The 16,960-nt window shown below is 56.9% G+C and overlaps 2 protein-coding genes across 2 annotated transcripts; both read left to right on the plus strand.

Annotated features, from left to right (window-relative positions):
- The first annotated feature begins 163 nt into the window (after positions 1 to 163).
- On the plus strand, positions 164 to 7,042 carry LOC134054615 (disintegrin and metalloproteinase domain-containing protein 32-like). The gene is made up of 18 exons (XM_062510477.1): positions 164 to 339; positions 468 to 546; positions 682 to 758; positions 921 to 1,104; positions 1,294 to 1,359; positions 1,602 to 1,673; positions 2,179 to 2,345; positions 2,714 to 2,795; positions 2,959 to 3,095; positions 3,750 to 3,927; positions 4,008 to 4,097; positions 4,319 to 4,517; positions 4,921 to 5,029; positions 5,325 to 5,511; positions 5,901 to 5,981; positions 6,152 to 6,260; positions 6,337 to 6,478; positions 6,676 to 7,042. Exons 1-18 carry the CDS (start codon positions 164 to 166, stop codon positions 7,040 to 7,042), a joined length of 2,502 nt encoding a protein of 833 aa, XP_062366461.1.
- An 879-nt stretch (positions 7,043 to 7,921) lies between these two features.
- On the plus strand, positions 7,922 to 14,476 carry LOC134054616 (indoleamine 2,3-dioxygenase 2-like). Its single transcript, XM_062510478.1, has 11 exons — positions 7,922 to 7,991; positions 8,234 to 8,427; positions 8,947 to 9,042; positions 9,554 to 9,673; positions 9,879 to 9,997; positions 10,330 to 10,344; positions 10,747 to 10,846; positions 11,048 to 11,165; positions 11,257 to 11,308; positions 13,064 to 13,212; positions 13,855 to 14,476. The coding sequence occupies exons 1-11, from the start codon at positions 7,922 to 7,924 to the stop codon at positions 14,223 to 14,225; spliced, it is 1,404 nt and encodes a 467-aa protein (XP_062366462.1). The 3' UTR covers positions 14,226 to 14,476.
- The last annotated feature ends 2,484 nt before the right edge of the window (positions 14,477 to 16,960 follow it).

Here is a 16,960-nt window from a genome sequence, read left to right on the forward strand (position 1 = left end):
CAGCTGGGGGCAAACGCTAAAGGAGTGGTGGGGCTGAAGCAGGCACGGTGCTGGGGGGCTCTGGGGAGGCTGGGAGGGGAAGGGGCAGGAGAGGGCGGGGGGAGTACAGATGTGGTGGCAGCAGCTGTAACAGTGCCACCACAGCAGAGCTGCCAGCACCACGATGGCTGCGCCCACTCTTGTGCTCCCCTCTGGTGTTCACAGCAGGCCTCAGATCACGCTATTTCCAACTCCCTGTTCCCAATTCTCCCCTTCTCTGCTTTTCTGTATGCACAAGGATGCAGTGTCCTACATGCTGAGGATTGAGGGGAGGCTGTACACCATCCACCTGCAGCAGCAGTGAGTTGGCCCTGACGCTGCCCTCACTGACAGCCCTGCCCTGCTCCCTGGTGGCTGCAGGGAAGCTTGAGAAGCTCTGGGTCACGGATGCTCTTTTAAGTACCTCACTCTGCACCTCTCTCCTGTAGTGCCTTTTTATCTGATGATTTCCAGACTTACACGTGCAGCGAGCAGGGATCTTTGCACTCTGATTCTGCCCACATTGAGGTAACCTGGCCTTGCTTTGGGCTGTTTGTGCTCCCAGTGTCTCTGCCCAAGGCAACCGCTCCATCTGTGGAGGGTGGGTAAGGAGATCGTCTTCCCAGCCATGGAAGGGGCTCCCTGTCCTCTGTCATGTCGCAGGGAGCCTGCTACTACCGGGGTTACATCGATGGCTTCCCCAGCTCAGCAGTGTCCCTCAACACTTGCTCGGGGCTCAGGTCAGTGCCAGCCCTGTCCCTGTGCTGCCCTCCCTGTGGGCACTTGCCAGGCCCGTGCCACGAGGGGCCAGGGCTCCCCTGGCAGCCTGGCTGGACACAGCCGGTGCTGGGGCAGCTGTGCCGGTGCCCAGGGGTGAGTGGCTGGTGCCGGTGCCCCGGCAGGGGCTTGCTGCAGTTTGAGAACGTGAGCTATGGGATCCGGCCCCTGGGCTATGCCCCTGCGTTCCGGCACGTGCTGTTCCGAGTGAGGGAGGAGCAGGTGGCAGCAGCACCCCCAGCCCACAGCCCCCCCGAGGCCGGGCTGGCAGCCTGGGACGTGCTGGACAAGGCCCGCGAGGATGAGGAGGTGAGCGGTGCCGGCTCCCCAGGGCTGCTGCTGTCCCTGTCCTGTGAGGAGGGGTCTCACTCCCCTGGGAGCTTTGGCCAGGCACAGGACACAAACTTGGAGGGGGCCCTTGAGAAGCACAGCCAACAGCAGCAGTGAGCTGACCAGAGAATGCAGAATCTGGATTTTGAAGCCCATTTTCTCTTTTAGCCCCTCTCGGCTGCTGCACAATCTCCCAAATACCTCACGGTGTATGTGGTGCTGGACAAGGCTTTGGTGAGTCTACGCCAGCCACGTTTTCCTTGTCTTTGCCTGACTTCTGTGAGCATGGAAATGGTAACATTTCCCAACTTTTTCTTGGATTTGTGTTCTGTTTTGAAGTACTGTGGATTTTGTAGGAAAGAAGGAACGTGAATTTGTAGCTCAGTGTTGGGAATCATTTCAGTGTTCCACCATTGTCATGCTTCACCTTGGTGAGCACCTTGTCTGCCCTCGTGTCCTCTTGGGTTGTTTTTCAGTACGACTATATGGGATCAGACCCGAATGCTGCGACACAGAAGATAATCCAGGCCTTCAATTTAGTCAACAATGTGAGTTCTTCAGTCTGGTTTGCACTGCAGTGAGATAGGAAATAAGGGGGATGATAAAGAGTGGCCACATCTTTTCTAGCTGCTTTTAGGTTTAGGAAGATGACATGTAAAAAATTCCGTGTTTCCTGAGAAGGCTTTTCCTCTGGATATGTCAGTCTACCACAAAAGAACATCTTTCCCTGTGTGATGGCTATGTCTTACTCTCAGGTGCTTGTAACCAACTTCCAGTCCTGTTCTTGACTCCGCTGGTGGTCTTATGGATCACTTGTGTAATGAGAAGCTATTCCCAAAACCCCTAACACTTCTTATGAAGTTATTGGACTTTGGCTCAGGCCTCTAGCTATATCTCTTTATTCTTTAGGTGTGTTCATTCTTTTTGGCTACAGATGTCATTGGGGCACTGACAGCAGCAATTTACTTTTCCTACATGTTTACTGTGTGCAGAGTAATGACTCTGCATGAAGGGAAGGTGTGAGAGCAGACGTTTCCTCTCTTGTACTTTCAGATGTTTAATCCCCTTAATGTCACCATTGTGCTGTCCTCCCTGGAGCTGTGGGCAGAGGGGGATAAAATATCAACAGCAGGGGACAAAGATGATCTTCTACGACGATTTTTACAGTGGAAACAGCTGTCTCTGGAGCCACAGGCATACAACATTGCTTCTCTCTTAGGGTAAGATAAGGTTCATTAGTGTTAGAGGTTGTGTGGCAGCAGTCAGTCAAACCAACGTAAGTTGAAATCTAAAGGAAAAATGGTTTTTAAAAAAGCTGTATTTCCTAAATCTTTAATATTCTTAAAGTGTTTCTTCCGAGACTTTCCTCCCAGCAGTGCAGCAGCTGCAGTGGTGCCATCCATCCCCTGCCACCCACCCAGCTGGGGAGATGGCAATGGTGGCAGCCCCCAGTCCCTGCCCCAGCTCCTCTGGGGACAGCAGGACACTCGGGGGCACCAAGGGGACTGGGGCTGTACAGACCCAGCATCCCCCACTCACCACAGCGAGGGGGTCCCTGGGACCACCAGTGACCACACCTGTGTTCCAGGTACAGGGACCAAGGAGCGTTCATGGGTGCAGCGGCTCCAGGAGAGGCATGCCAGAGAGATGCTGCTGCCACAGTGGCCCTGGTATGGTCCCAGCTGTCCTCTGCCTGTCCCTCACCTGCCCTCATGGCTGTGACCTCAGCCCTGGGCAGCAGGAGCAGGGCTGGGTGGGAGGATCTGTGTCCAGGAGCAGGGATCTCTGCAAGGAGCACTCAGCTCTGGCAAATCACCTCTCTCGTCCCTCCAGTACCACGGGAACGTGACCCTGGAGTCCTTCTCCACCCTCCTGGCACAGGTGCTGGGCCACAGCCTGGGCATGAGCTCCGACAGCTCCCGAGGCTGCAGCTGCCCCGGGCGTGTGTGCACCATGAGCCCCGAGGCGCTGTGAGTCTGTGGGGCTGGGGGACAGGGGGACAGGGGGACAGGGGTGGCTGCACGGTGTCCCCTTGGCAGAGTGCCACTGTCACTGCACTGCAAAAACTACAACTAATTGGAATCACAGACTCGTGGAATTGCCCAGGTTGGAAAAGGCCTCCATCGAGTCCAGCCTTTGACCAGTCACCACCTTGTCAACTGGAGCAGAGCATTGAGCTCCGTGTCAGGCATTTCCTGAGCACCTCCAGGCATGGGGACTCCACCACCTCCCTGGGCAGCAATTCCAACGCCTGACCACTATTTCAGTGAAGAAATACCTGCTTTTATTCCTCTAGGAAGAAAAAAAAAGGAATTGATTAAATAGCAATTTAGTGCTTAATTTGACAAAAGAAACCTTTGCTCTCTAAAACGAAGGTACTTTGGGATGTTTTTCTGTTAATAATGAGCTGTAGATCAGGTGAATGAATAGACCCTTGGGGCCATCGCACCCTGTGCCTGTGTCTGGGCGAGCCCTTGACTTGCACAGAGCTTTGGAGGGAGAGAGGGGCGGTGAATGTGAGACATACAAGTACCACACTCGTGTACGTGCATATACACATTTATTTTATATATATGTACATACATATATCATCAGCTATACAACTGATAATTGCTTTACTTTAGACATTTCAGCGGGGCAAAAGCATTTAGCAACTGCAGCATCAGGGACTTTGAGACCTTCCTGAAGCAGGGCAGAGGTGCGTGCCTTTTCCACAGCCCCCGCCTGTCCCGGCGGAGCGGCGCCGTCTGCGGCAACCGCGTGGTGGAGCCGGGCGAGCAGTGCGACTGTGGTACAGCCGAGGTGGGGACCACGAGGAGGAGGAGAAGAAGCTCGAGGGGTACAATAAAATAAAATAACATGGGTTTGCCATGTGTCCCCAGGAATGCCTGCAGGACAAGTGCTGCACTAAAAGTTGTAGACTGAAGCCAAAAGCAAAATGTGCCTACGGATTATGCTGTAAAAATTGTCAGGTAAGGCTCACTTTTATAACTATCACAAGATCATTATTTATTTTTGGACAAATAGTATGTTCCCGTGCTGGGAGGAGTGTTAGTGGGAGTGTTAGTGTCCCAGGCGGTGTCACACAGGTGTGCTCACCTGAGCGCCTCCAGGGCGCCCTGAGGCCATGCTCAGCAGGGCCAGCGTGGCCCGGGCTGGCAGGGGAGGCTGCAGAGCTGCTCCTGCTCTCCAGTTCAAGAGGAGGAACTCGCTGTGCCGCCCGGCCGCCGATGCCACCTGTGACCTGCCCGAGTTCTGCAGCGGCTCCTCCGCCTCCTGCCCCCCTGACCTGTACCTGCAGGATGGGCACGACTGCGGCCACGGCACTGGCTACTGCTACCAGGGACGCTGCCAGTCCTCAGACCTGCAGTGCAAGCAGTTCTACGGGAGAGGTACCAGGCTGCGCTGGTGGCACTGGCACTGCTCGGGGGCAGGGGTGGCCACAGTTTGCACCTGGACTCTTCAGTGCACCAGCCTCGGGTGGGAGTGGGGCACCTGGAGAGAAGGCACAGCTTTAGGAAAGCGTTCCAAGCTCTGGTTAACAGAGTCCCCAGTGCTTCGCAGGTAACAGTGGAAAGAATAAAAAGCAAATTATTTTCTGCGGGCAAAGTCAATCAGAGAACTTCCCCACTTGCTACTCCCCTGCAGATTTCTGAGGTTTAGGATTGCTGGGGGTTTGGGCGGGGATAGGTATGTTTTCTTTAATTGAATCATGAAAAATGAAGTTATTAGATACCGTAATATGTTCCTCTGTGTTCCTTATAACTGTAACAAATGCTACTGCTAAACTTGTAGATTCAAAGAATGCTCCTGTGGGCTGTTATGAGGAGATTAATGGCCAGCGGGACAGGTTTGGGCACTGCGGGTTCAGGAACGGACACAAATACCGGCCCTGTGCTTGGAGGTACGCTGGGCAGGGAACACTGCCTCTGCTAAAATGCATGTTTAATTGGGATTGCACACTCAAGAGGAGTGCCAGGACTCCACTTTACGGTGAGATTTGTGAAGCAGTAAATAGCTCTGTGTGTGGGCTCTCCTTGTGAGGGCGTCTCCTTATGTCACAGATCCTCCCTTGGACTCCCAGTCCTGCTGATGTTTTCTCACCAGACTGTGCTGTCTAATGTTCCAGCGTTCAGCAGGCAGTTCCTGCGTGTGTCTGTGGATGTTTGATACACAGGCTGTGCTAACTGGCTTTCCAGGGATCTCAGGTGTGGGAAGTTAATCTGCACGTACCCGTCCAGCAAGCCCTTCTCCTCCTCAGCTGCTGCCGCTGTGATTTACGCTCAGGTGCGGCAGCACCTGTGTGTGTCTGTGAACTACCTGAATGTGCCGGCATGGCAGGACCCGCTTCTGGTTCCTCCAGGGACAAAGTGTGGCTCTGGAAGGGTAAGGAAGTATTTTGTAATAATCTGAAATGACTAATAGAAACTGTAAATATTAACAAGACCATAGAAACACTTGTTCCTTGCAGCAATGTGCTTGATATTTAAAAACACTGAAAACTTGCAGACGTTGCATTAAAGGTTTGGTGGGGTGTGAGCACTAAACATGACCTGGCCCCAGGGCAGAACTATGGCTTGCCTTCTTTTTTTTTTTTTTCTTTTCTCTTTTCTTTTCTTTTCTTTTCTTTTCTTTTCTTTTCTTTTCTTTTCTTTTCTTTTCTTTTCTTTTTTAATAAATAGTGTGTTTCCCTTTCCCTTTGGGTCACAGCCTGATGTGCTGAGCACTGTGTGGGTGAGGCAGTTCTGGGCTGGAGCTGCCATATTTTTTCGCAGATGTGTATAAACAACACATGTCACCCACTGTCGGTGCTGGGATCCAGCTGTGACAGCAAAGCAAAGTGCCATGGCCACGGCGTGAGTCCTGTGGGTGCTGGGGCTGGGGCAGCACAATGTACACCCTGCACAGTGCACACCTGTACCTCCCTGGGCACATCTCCCTGGGCACACCTGTACCTCCCTGGGCACACCTGTACCTCCCTGGGCACAGCTGTACCTCCCTGGGCACACCTCCCTGCCCCTTGCAGGTGTGTAACAACAAGGGCAGCTGCCACTGCCACCCGGGCTGGCAGCCCCCCGACTGCCGGAGGAGGGGGTCGCGCCCGAGGGGCAGCAGGGACAGCGGCCTGGAGGGAGGTGAGTGGGGGCAGCCCTGGGGACAGCGAGGGCAGGGCCGGCAGTGCCCGTGCCCAGCCGGGCTGTGTCCTGCCAGGCCTGCAGCGAGCGCTGGAGGATGGGGAGATGGCCTGGCTGGTGCTGGGCTCCAGCCTGGTGCTGCTCGTGCTCACCGCGGCCCTGGGGCTCGGCCTGTGGCGGCAGCGGGGGCACTGCGGCGGGGAGCCGGCCACGGACGCGTGAGTGACGCTGGGGCACGCTGCGGTGCCAGACGGCTGCAGGGTCCCCAGGAGGGCTGAGGGGATCCCTGGACAGGGGAGGGAACGGGACAAGGTGATTGCTGCAGGGACACGAGGACGCTGCCCAGGGCTGAGGTGACCTCAGGCCGAGGCACTCCCTGACTCTGGGCCAAGGCACCACTGTGGTCCCCCCACAGCACCGGCCGGGACACGGACAGGGAGCCAGAGCCGGAGCTGAGCCTGGAGCCAGAGCTGGAGCTGAGCCTGGAGCCAGAGCTGGAGCTGAGCCTGGAGCCAGAGCCGGAGCTGAGCCTGGAGCCAGAGCTGGAGCTGAGCCTGGAGCCAGAGCTGGAGCTGAGCCTGGAGCCAGAGCCGGAGCTGAGCCTGGCCCCAGAGCCGGAGCTGAGCCTGGAGCCAGAGCCGGAGCTGAGCCTGGAGCCAGAGCTGGAGCTGAGCCTGGCCCCAGAGCCGGAGCTGAGCCTGGAGCCAGAGCCAGAGCTGGAGATGAAGACAGGCACAGACCCAACACCAGAGCCAGCACTGGGGCAGCACTGTGGGCAGTAATTAAAGGTGTTGGGCAAAGCTGGTGTCATGGGCAGTGCCCTGTGGCTTTGCGCTTATGCCGTTGGTGTTTTTTGTCAGAGTTAACCCTGCTCTCGGGGCCTAGGGGCCACAGCTGCTGAGATTGTCCCCTTTCCTGTGTGGGCACATGGTGGTGGTTGGGATTTGCCCATCCCTGAGGGCTGTGACACTGCCTGGTGCTGGGGACTGTTGGACAGGGATGGCTCAGGAGCCGTGGCTGCCCCTGAAGGGGACCTGTCCTGTGTGACTGTGGATGTGTGTGGCTCATGGCCCCCTCCTCAGAGCTGGGGACCAGGGAAGGTCACTGCCTCATGGGGTGGCCACAGTGCTGACTGTGAGGGTGTCACCTCTGTTCTGTGTGTGAGGTGTTTCCTGCAGTGCCCTCGGACCCACACCCCACATCCCCACCCTGGAGATGTCACTCCTGCTGTTTGTACCCCTTCCCTTCCCTTCCCTTCCCTTCCCTTCCCTTCCCTTCCCTTCCCTTCCCTTCCCTTCCCTTCCCTTCCCTTCCCTTCCCTTCCCTTCCCTTCCCTTCCCTTCCCTTCCCTTCCCTTCCCTTCCCTTCCCTTCCCTTCCCTTCCCTTCCCTTCCCTTCCCTTCCCTTCCCTTCCCTTCCCTTCCCCTCCAAGCCCCAGCCCCTGTCTGCACAGGCAGCACTCACAGGGCTCATTTTCCCCAGAGGACAGAAAGCTGCTGTTTGGGGAGCCCTGCTCACAGCATCCTGCTGACTCCTCTCTGGTGGTGGGACTCCACCAGCAACCCCAGGGACCCCCAGCACCATGGGGGAAGCAGCAACATCCATCCACTGTGTCTCGTGCATCTCTGGCCAGGTGAGCTCTGGTCCATGAGCTTGCCAGCATGGACCACCCCCAGGCTGGGAGACTGGCTCCTGCCTGCCACAGTCGGGCCAGCAGCCCGCTGCGCACAAGTCTGGCAGTGCCAGGATGGTGGGGATCCCCAGCCACAGCAGCAGCGTCCCTGGGCTGGTGCCCCAGGAGCCTGGCAGCCCCTCAGGGTGGTCCTGGGAGGAGTCAGCTCACAGCCCCTGCTTCCCCAGAGACAGGTCCCCTAAGGCTTTCCCATGGGGGTCAGAGTTTAATGTTTGCTCCAGACAAAGCCTTATCAGCAACCTTTAGCCGTGTTTGCTCAGCCCCTCTGGCCATTGGGCAGCCAGGCCCGACCCCCCAGGACAAGGCACAGGCAGTGCTGGCTCAGCACACAGGGCCAGCGGGGTGGCCAGGCCAGAGCACAGCCGGCGTCCAGCAATGGAGAGCAGCGATGACACCGAGGAGCCCCCACTGCCTCTGGCACTGAGCAGGTTTCAGGTCTCCGAGGAGTTTGGCTTCCTGCTTCCCGACCCTCTGGTAGGAGCTGGCTGTGCCTCCCCGTCCGCGTGCCACGGCAGGCAGGCAGGAAAACAGAGGGTTGGTGAGCAGCAGTCTGGGGGAGCTTTGGTTTAGCATTTTGCTCTAACACTTTCCAAAGAACAATGAGGAAGGTATGTGCTGTTTGGGCACAGTCCATTCCATAGGACGAACCCCTACCCTTGAAAATGATGAAAGCAGCTGCAGCAAGCAGCACAGAGGAGAGGTGAAGGAGCTCTGCCATTTCCACACTGGCCTTGGCTCTACAGGATTTTGGGGAGCACAGGAAGGGCAGGTGTCCTGAGCCCAAAGAGGGGCTATTTATTACTGGCCTGGCTGCACAGTGGGCGCGGGTGGGGACGGACAGAACCTGGTCACCATCCATTAATTTGCGACCACACAGGCTCATCTGACAGGAGGGGGAACCAGACACAAGGCACCCACGGTGGTGTGCGAGGCTGGGAGGGTGCTGGGAGCCTGGGCACCTTCACAGCCCTCCCTCTGCCTCTCTGCCCCCAGACAGAGCTGCCGGCACCCTACGGCCCCTGGATGGACCTCGCCCATGAGCTGCCCCAGCTGATCACGAGCCATCAGCTCCGCTCGCGAGTTCACCAGGTATGGAGTTCTCCTTCCTGCCTCCAGGGCTCTCTCAGACCTTGGTCTGACAAAAGCAAAAGCAGCCCAGCAGGGCGGACGTGTGCTGAGCCAGGACAGACACCAGGCGACAGCAAAGTCTTAACATTGGCACAGAAATAGCTCCTGCACCAGATCCAAGCGATCAGCAGCCAGCAAGGGCTGGAGCAGGGCCCCTCTAGGTGTCACAAGAACCATGCCTCATCCCAGCCACCAGCTCCAGTCAGGCACACAGGGATCAGCTGCTCCCATGGGCATCCCAGCACTGGGAGGAGGGACTCCTTTTTGAGGAAAATCCCATGGATTACTGTCCCCGCTCACAAATCAGTAACATTGCAGCAGGAGCAAGTCCTGCAAAGCAGGTGGGAAGGGAGGCTTAAAGGCAGGGGAGAAGCACTAGGAGGGTTCCCCCAGGCTGGCAGGGCAGCCCCTCTGCCACAGGGGCCTTGGCATTGCTGGCTCTGCTCCCTGCTCCCAAGGGTTTCCCTGGCAGATGCCGCAGCTGAACACCCAGCACCTCCAGGGACGTGAGGAGCTGCACTTGGCACACCTGGTGCTCAGCTTCATCACCATGGGCTACGTCTGGCAGGAGGGCGAGGAGGGCACCGTGCAGGTAAAGGCAAGGTAAAGCAGGTTCACCTGCTCCTTGGGGCCTGGGAGCTGATGCTGCTCCCGTAGAACGCACCCCACGGGAGCAAAGCCCCTTTCCTGTGGCTGCAGCAGGAGTGTGCCCCTCCTGCCTGGCTGCTGCCTGCAGGCAGGCACCTTTCCACAGCCTCACAACACCCCCATGTTCCCCTGTGCTTTGTGCCACTCAGGTCCTGCCCCGAAATCTCGCTGTTCCCTACTGGGAGGTGTCCCAGGCCCTGGGCCTCCCGCCCATCCTCAGCCACGCAGACTTTGTGTTGGCCAACTGGAGGAGGAAGGACCCCAATGGGTAAAGAGGCAAAAGCCAGCGGACAAAGCGCGGTTCTTCCTGTGCTTGGGCAGAGTAATGAGCTGGTGTTGGGGACAGACTGTTCCCAAATTGCTCCTGTCCTGCCAAAACCCCTTGAGGTTTTGAGAACCCCTTGTTCTGCCACCTTTGCTGGGGTCAGCCTCATGGCTGTGGACATAGGAACTCTGTGGGGACATGGGTGTCTCCGTGAGCAGCCCCTGGGGACAACTCCTCTATTCCCTGCAGAGCACAGACCATCACTAGAACAGTTTATAATCTCTCTCGTTCTCCTTTTCTTGTGCGTTTGTTGGCCATAACTGAAATGCCTTCAGGCCTCTGGAAATTGAGTAAGTAGTTAATGCTCATTTATTTTCTAACGGTGTTGGTTTTGTTTAGATTGGCTCAGCTCTCCAGCACTGCTTGGGCTGAACCTCTCTTGATGTGTGCACACAAGAACAGTGTTTGTCACACAAGTGCCACTGTGATGACAGCAAAGGGACTGTGGCAGAGCTGCTGGCTGCACAGAGCCAGTGGCCATGGGGAGGGCATGGGGAGGATGGCAGGGCCCCCTAAACCAGAGAAGTCCTGTTCCACTCTGACTCTGTGCCAGCTCCTCTCTGCACAGGGTGCAGATAAGAGGCTCTGGAGCCTGGGATGGCTTTGTTCCAAGGGCTCAGTGGGTCCCACAGTGTGTAGGAAAACCCTGAGCCACCACCACCCCAATCCCTCTCCTCGGCCCCTTTGTGCAGGAACCTGGACACGATCATCACTCTGCCTGGGGGAGAGAGCCTGCGGGGCTTCATCCTTGTCACCCTGCTTGTTGAGAAGGCAGCTGTGCCTGGCATTAAGGTGGGTATACTGCTGTGTGTCGGGGCTCTTTGCTTTCCTGCACTGTAAAGTGCCTGAGGGGCACCCACAAGGTGTTCCTGTCCCCTGAACCTGGGCTGAGGAAGGGGCAGAGCTGGCATGGGTGGCAGCAAATGTCCAGAGCCACTGTAGACAGACATCCTACCCCTCTGTGACTCAGTGCTCTCCCTCCTCCTCTCACAGGCAATCGTCCGGGCCCTTGGTGCCATCCTGCAGAGTGATGAGGAGACCCTGCACAGAGCCCTGGAGGAGCTGGCAGGGGCCATCGAGGCCATGAGTGAGGCACTGAGGCGGATGCACGGTGAGGGCAGCTGGTGCCTGTGCGTGCTGCAGCTCATCTCACACATTGGTGTGACTGCTCATCACCTCTGATCTCATTCACTTCATCCTAGACTATGTGGATCCAGAAGTATTCTACTCTGTCATCCGGATCTTTCTTTCTGGGTAAGTGCAGACTGTTTCCCTTCAGAGCCACTGTGCTGGCAGCTCCCAGGGCCAGGGGGAGCTGGGAATGTGCAGGGAAGGGGCAGCCCAGGTGGGATCTGGAATTCCTCAGGGCAGGGTAGGGACCAGCATTGTGTCTGGCAATGATGCTTCCTAGAGCATCATGATCCTGTCCCTCAGGAATTCCTACCATGGATCAGTTGGGCATGGACTATGGCCAAGGGCTGGGGTCTGCCCTACTCCAGCTTCTCCCCATCCCATGCTTCAGCTCAGTCCTGACAGCCCCAACAGCCAGAACTGGGCACAAATGAATCTTTCCTGCTCTTGGCCGAACAGTTCTGACAGGAGAAGAGGAATTTCTCTTTACTTCCATGCTGTGTACACAAAGCTGCAAAGCTGAGCAGAGGCTCTTCCCACTACGTGTTAAGGAAACATCCATAACAATCCACTTGCTGCTGCTCTGTTACAATTCTCAGTCGAAAAAAAGAAAATCCCCCCAAATACTCAAAATGCCATTTGGGCAAGGCAGCAACGTGGCCCCAAGAGCCCAGCACGATGCATTCACCATCCCCCAGCATCCCTGAGGGGCTGCAGCATCTGCCAGGTCCCAGGCTTCTCAGGGGAGTTCTATTTTTATTTCTCTCCATCATATCTCAGCATTCCCAAGTAAAAGGCTCCATGCATCATGATTTAGTTTCTCTCAATTTTTTACCCAAGCTGACCTTGTCTCAATGGTCATCAGCTTGGGAAAACATGCCTTTTAAATTCCTTTCTGCTTATAAGAACTTCCCACTAGTAGAGGTTACTATAAATACTTTCCTGGGAGAACTAAAAATATTCTGGTATTTGATAATGAATCTATTTTCTCTGCAGAAAATAGATTTTTGTGTAAAATCTGTTCCTGTAGCCCAACAGACACTGCAGGCAGCACCGAAAGCCACATGGAATGGTGCATTCTGTTAAAGGTCAACAGATATTTTTGTGCCAGGCACTTTACTTCCCTGAAATCATAACTTCTGTCTCCATTTGGGTGTGAGCACTTCTGCATTTCGGCACAAGGGGGGCTGACAGGCTCTGAGTTCAGGGTGTGTGTGGGAGGCACCAGCAGTGCTGGCTCCCAACCTGCCCAGGCAGCAGCTACAGAGGGAGGAATCCCATCCTTGCCTTGTTATCTGCAGAGATAAATAAAGGCAGGCTGGCCTGGCCTCCATTTATCTTTTAAATGCCTTTTAAAAAGACATCACCTTGAGTAACAAGAACAAAGGAAAATCCAAACTTCAGGGGCCCAGAGGAGTGTTTGGGTGTCTACCTGCTCCTCAAGACAGCCACCGACCTTCCAGGAATTGATGTCAAGTGCCACTGCTGCCCAGACAAGTGCCCCCTCCCTTCCTGCACACCTAAGGCAGGTCTCTGCTTGCATAAACCTTCCTGGAGTGGAGCAGGAGGTGCAGCCAGGCAGGGGAGTGTGTCCCAACACCATGCCACAGGGTGCTCACCAGGGCACGGAGATCCCACAGAATGCTCTTCTGGCAAGGGAAAATGAAGGATTTCTCCTTACACCCACGGCCTCATTGTGTGCTTTGGCACACTACTTGATCTCCTGTTTGAGGAAGGCTGACATGGCTGAGTTGGAGCAGGAGATCCATGGGCTGGGACAGGAACGTTTTGCTCAATCTTGCCAGCCCAAGGTCCCTTCTCACAGGCTCCTGTCCCCAGCCCCATGGCTGCTGCCTGACTGCCGTGTCTCCTGCCCAGCTGGAAGGACAACCCTGCCATGCCACACGGGCTCATCTACGAGGGGGTGTCCCCGGAGCCCATGGCGTTCTCGGGGGGCAGCGCGGCGCAGAGCACGGTCCTGCACGCCTTCGATGAGCTCCTGGGGATCTGCCACCGGCAGGACACTGGTGAGCCACGAGCCTTTCCCTTTGCAAAGCAAGTGAGGCAGGGCAAGAGATGAGCCAGAGCGATTCCCATGGCTGTGCCAGCTCTGTCAGGTGGGAGGGCATGTCCCATCCCATCCTGCCTGGGAGCAGGCTCTGCCCAGTTCCAGGGAGGAAGGTTATAAATGTGCCTCTGGCAGGTGCTTTCTCACCGTGCTAAATTCACAGAAGCACTCATTTGGCTTCTTGCATGGCAGCTTTTTGCTGAGGTCCTCTGTGGGCCCAGAGATGAGGGAACAGAGCGTGCAGGCATCCTGCCATGAGAGGCCATTCAGAAAGCTCCACGTTAGTCCCACCCACAATGGAAATATTTACCACAAATTAGTGAAACCATTTTACTAGCAAAAAATCCCAAACAAAAGGCTGGGAGCAGGCCTAAGCCCTGCCTTTTAGGGTTAGCACCAGCCCTTATGGAGCACTGACCTAATAGGGGTTTTCTTCCTCACTGAATTGGAGGCAGAGCAGAGGAGGCAGAGCAGAGGAGGCAGTCAGGGGTCCCTGCAAACCCCGCCAGCACCGCAGCTCCAGGCCAGCCTCTCTCCTAGAGGCTCGGGGCCTTTAATCCACTTAGCCACTACTTACCCCTTCCTTTGCCGTGCCTTGCAGCTGCCTTCCTGCACAGGATGAGGGACTACATGCCCCGGCCGCACAGAGCGCTGCTGCGGGAGCTGCAGGGCGCCGTGTCCCTGAAGCAGTGGCTGCTGTCCTCGGGGGATGCGCGGCTCCGCGCCGCCTTCAACCGCTGCGTGTGCGCGCTCACGGACTTCAGGTCCCACCACATCGCCATCGTCACCAAGTACATCGCCATCGCGGCGGCCAAAGCCAAGGCCAGGCGGGCACAGCCCAGTGCCAGGGCTGGCCCCTCTGCGGGGAAGCCCCCGGCTGCCCTGGAGGCCAAAGGGACCGGCGGGTCCCACATCTTCAGCTTCCTGAAGAGCATCAGGGACACCACCAGGGAGGGGATGATAAGTGCCTGACCTACCCCCAGGGTTGCCCAGAGTGGGTGGAGGAGGCCAAGGGGCAAAGCGCGAGCCAAGATCCAAAACCTGCCGTGGGCAGCGGCCTTCCCACCCGTGCACGTGCGGGACACGAGGAACACGCTCGGGGCTGCTGGGAGAGAACAGCGCCGCTGCTGCCGCCTCCCCCAGCAGCACACAGCGAGCTCAGCACCCTCCCCTGGCACCGGCACGGCCACAGTGTCCTCCCACGGCACCGACGGCAGCGCATCATCCCCGCGCCCAGGCAAGAGCTGCGTCCCTCCGAGCCCCGCTCCATCCCGGGCGGGGGGCGCAGCTCGGGCAGACACGGGGGGGGGGGGGGGTCACAGGGACCAATAAAGCAGCGATTCCCGACCCAGCCGAGGCCGGGCCCTGTGTCCATCCCGACCTCGCAGCGCTTCTCCAGCACCAGGGGGCGGCAGAAACCGCGCTCGGCTCCGGAGCCGCTCCCGAGCCAGGAACGGGGCGGAGCGGGGATGGAGAGAGGGGCACGGGGATGGGGAGAACAGAGGGGAGAGGGGATGGGGAGGGGGGCACGGGGATGGGGAGAACAGAGGGGAGAGGGGATGGGGAGGGGGGCACGGGGATGGGGAGAACAGAGGGGAGAGGGGATGGGGAGAACAGAGGGGAGAGGGGATGGGGAGAACAGAGGGGAGAGGGGATGGGGAGGGGGGCACGGGGATGGGGAGAACAGAGGGGAGAGGGGATGGGGAGAACAGAGGGGAGAGGGGATGGGGAGAACAGAGGGGAGAGGGGATGGGGAGGGGGGCACGGGGATGAGGAGAACAGAGGGGAGAGGGGATGGGGGTGAAGGGCGGAGGGGTTCGGGGGACAGTGAAGGGCGAGAAGGAGCTCCCGGCTGTGACCCCCCAGCCTCTGGCACTCGGGGGCTCCTGTCTCCCCGCACCTGCAAAGGAACCATGATTGCTCCACAGGGGAAGTCCAACAAACACCAACTCTCCCGTCATGGCAGTGATGCTGAAGCCACTCAAACCCAGCCGCGAGAGGAGTGTGGATGGGAGAAAGGAGCCGAGCCATGGGATAAATGTGGGGTGCCCAATAAAGGAGGCTGCTGTGCAAGGGAAGAGGCTGAACCGAGGCACGTGGAGAGCAACTGGGGCTCCTCTCCATGGCCAATTCCATTGCCTCTCCTAGCTCATTAAGGGCTCAGGATGTCACAGGGGCCTCCCTTTGAGTCTCAGTGATAATGCAGTGCTGTAGTTGGGGACATGGGGACACTTGGCTTCCCCAAGGGGCCAGCATGGGAAAAAGACTCCTGACAAATCCCTGATCCTCACTGGGTACTGGCAGCAGGATAACAGCAGCCTGGTGCCAGGGCCAGCACAGTCTGGAAGCTCCTCTGACACACCTGCTGCAGGTGAAGCGAGCCCCGTGAGCAGCTCCTGTGCTGGGCTTGGCTGCTCCCCCGTGGCTCTGCCTGGCCCAAGGCTGCAGGAACGGGCTCCCCTTGCACCACCCAGCTGGGCTGACTGGGCAGAGCCTTGCACCAAGAGCAGTGCTAAAGCTTTTTTCATAATACCAGGTGCCTATGTTGCCCCTTTCTAACAAGTCAGCACGCCCAGATTCCTTGGAATTTGTATCTTTAGGGAAATAGGGCCATATGGCTCTGTTTTGCTGCCCCAGGTTTTGCTGGCACAGCCACCAGAGGCAGGATTCACACCCAATCAGTGTCTTAGTGCAAAAATAGCCCTGGCAGCGCCCCTTCTGCACTACCAGAAGAGAGTCAAGGTCCTTTGAAATGAGATGTTCCCATAAGGGCATAAACAAGCTCAGCACACTGTAGCTTGAATTATTAAACTCTTGCTAAATTGTATTTTGTGCTCTTTTTTCGAATACAGCCCTAAAACTGGGGCTTCAGAGATGACTTTAGTAAACAACCCACGGGAACATGTCGGCACCTTTAAATCTTTGCCTGGCAGCGCTCCTTCCACTGGATCTTCATTTCTGAATAGCTGCTGCATATTTCATGTAGGAAATATTTCATCCCGATGATCATCTTGGTCTATTACATTTCAGACCATTTCAGGAAAACAGCAAACTTGGACCAAGGGAAAAATCACTCCATCGAAACAAGAAACACAGGCAGGAGTGGAGGGAGCTGGGGCAGGCTGGCCCTGCAGGGGACTGCAAATGCCCAAACCTCACTGGGCAGCAGCAGTGCCTGTGCCAGGAGGGGCCATGGACCCCCAGCAGGAGGGTTTTTCTTCCTTCTGCAAACTCTCTTCCCTGAACATGCTGCCCCATGCCACCGGCTCAGGAGCAGGTCCTTAGGAACAAGGAGGATGGATTTGTGTCACCTCAAAAAGGGGAGATGGGAAACCAGAGAGGTGGCACAGGGCTCTGGAGAGCCAGGGGGTTTCCCTGCACTGGAGGGCACACTCCCCTTCTTTTGGTGGACAAGGAAAGTTCCTAACAAATTGAAGAGGAGTCAGCCCACTGCATTCGCAGGCCAGCAAACCACACAGCACGGGCTCCCCATGCCTGAGCTCACGTTACCAAATCTCTGTCACAGCCAGCTCCCAGTCAACCAGCTGCAGCTCCTGTAGAACTGAATTCAGTAAGGATCCTGCCACTCTGGAAGTACCCAGGCTGTGAGGCACTGTAAGGCACAGACCTTCCCTGTGTGCTCTCCTGGCAGGCTGGGACAGCTGCTCCAAGACAGCTTTGATTTCTCTCTGTTTTCAAACCATTGC

Source organism: Cinclus cinclus, chromosome 29 (assembly GCF_963662255.1).
Source record: "Cinclus cinclus chromosome 29, bCinCin1.1, whole genome shotgun sequence".
Taxonomy (NCBI): domain Eukaryota; kingdom Metazoa; phylum Chordata; class Aves; order Passeriformes; family Cinclidae; genus Cinclus; species Cinclus cinclus.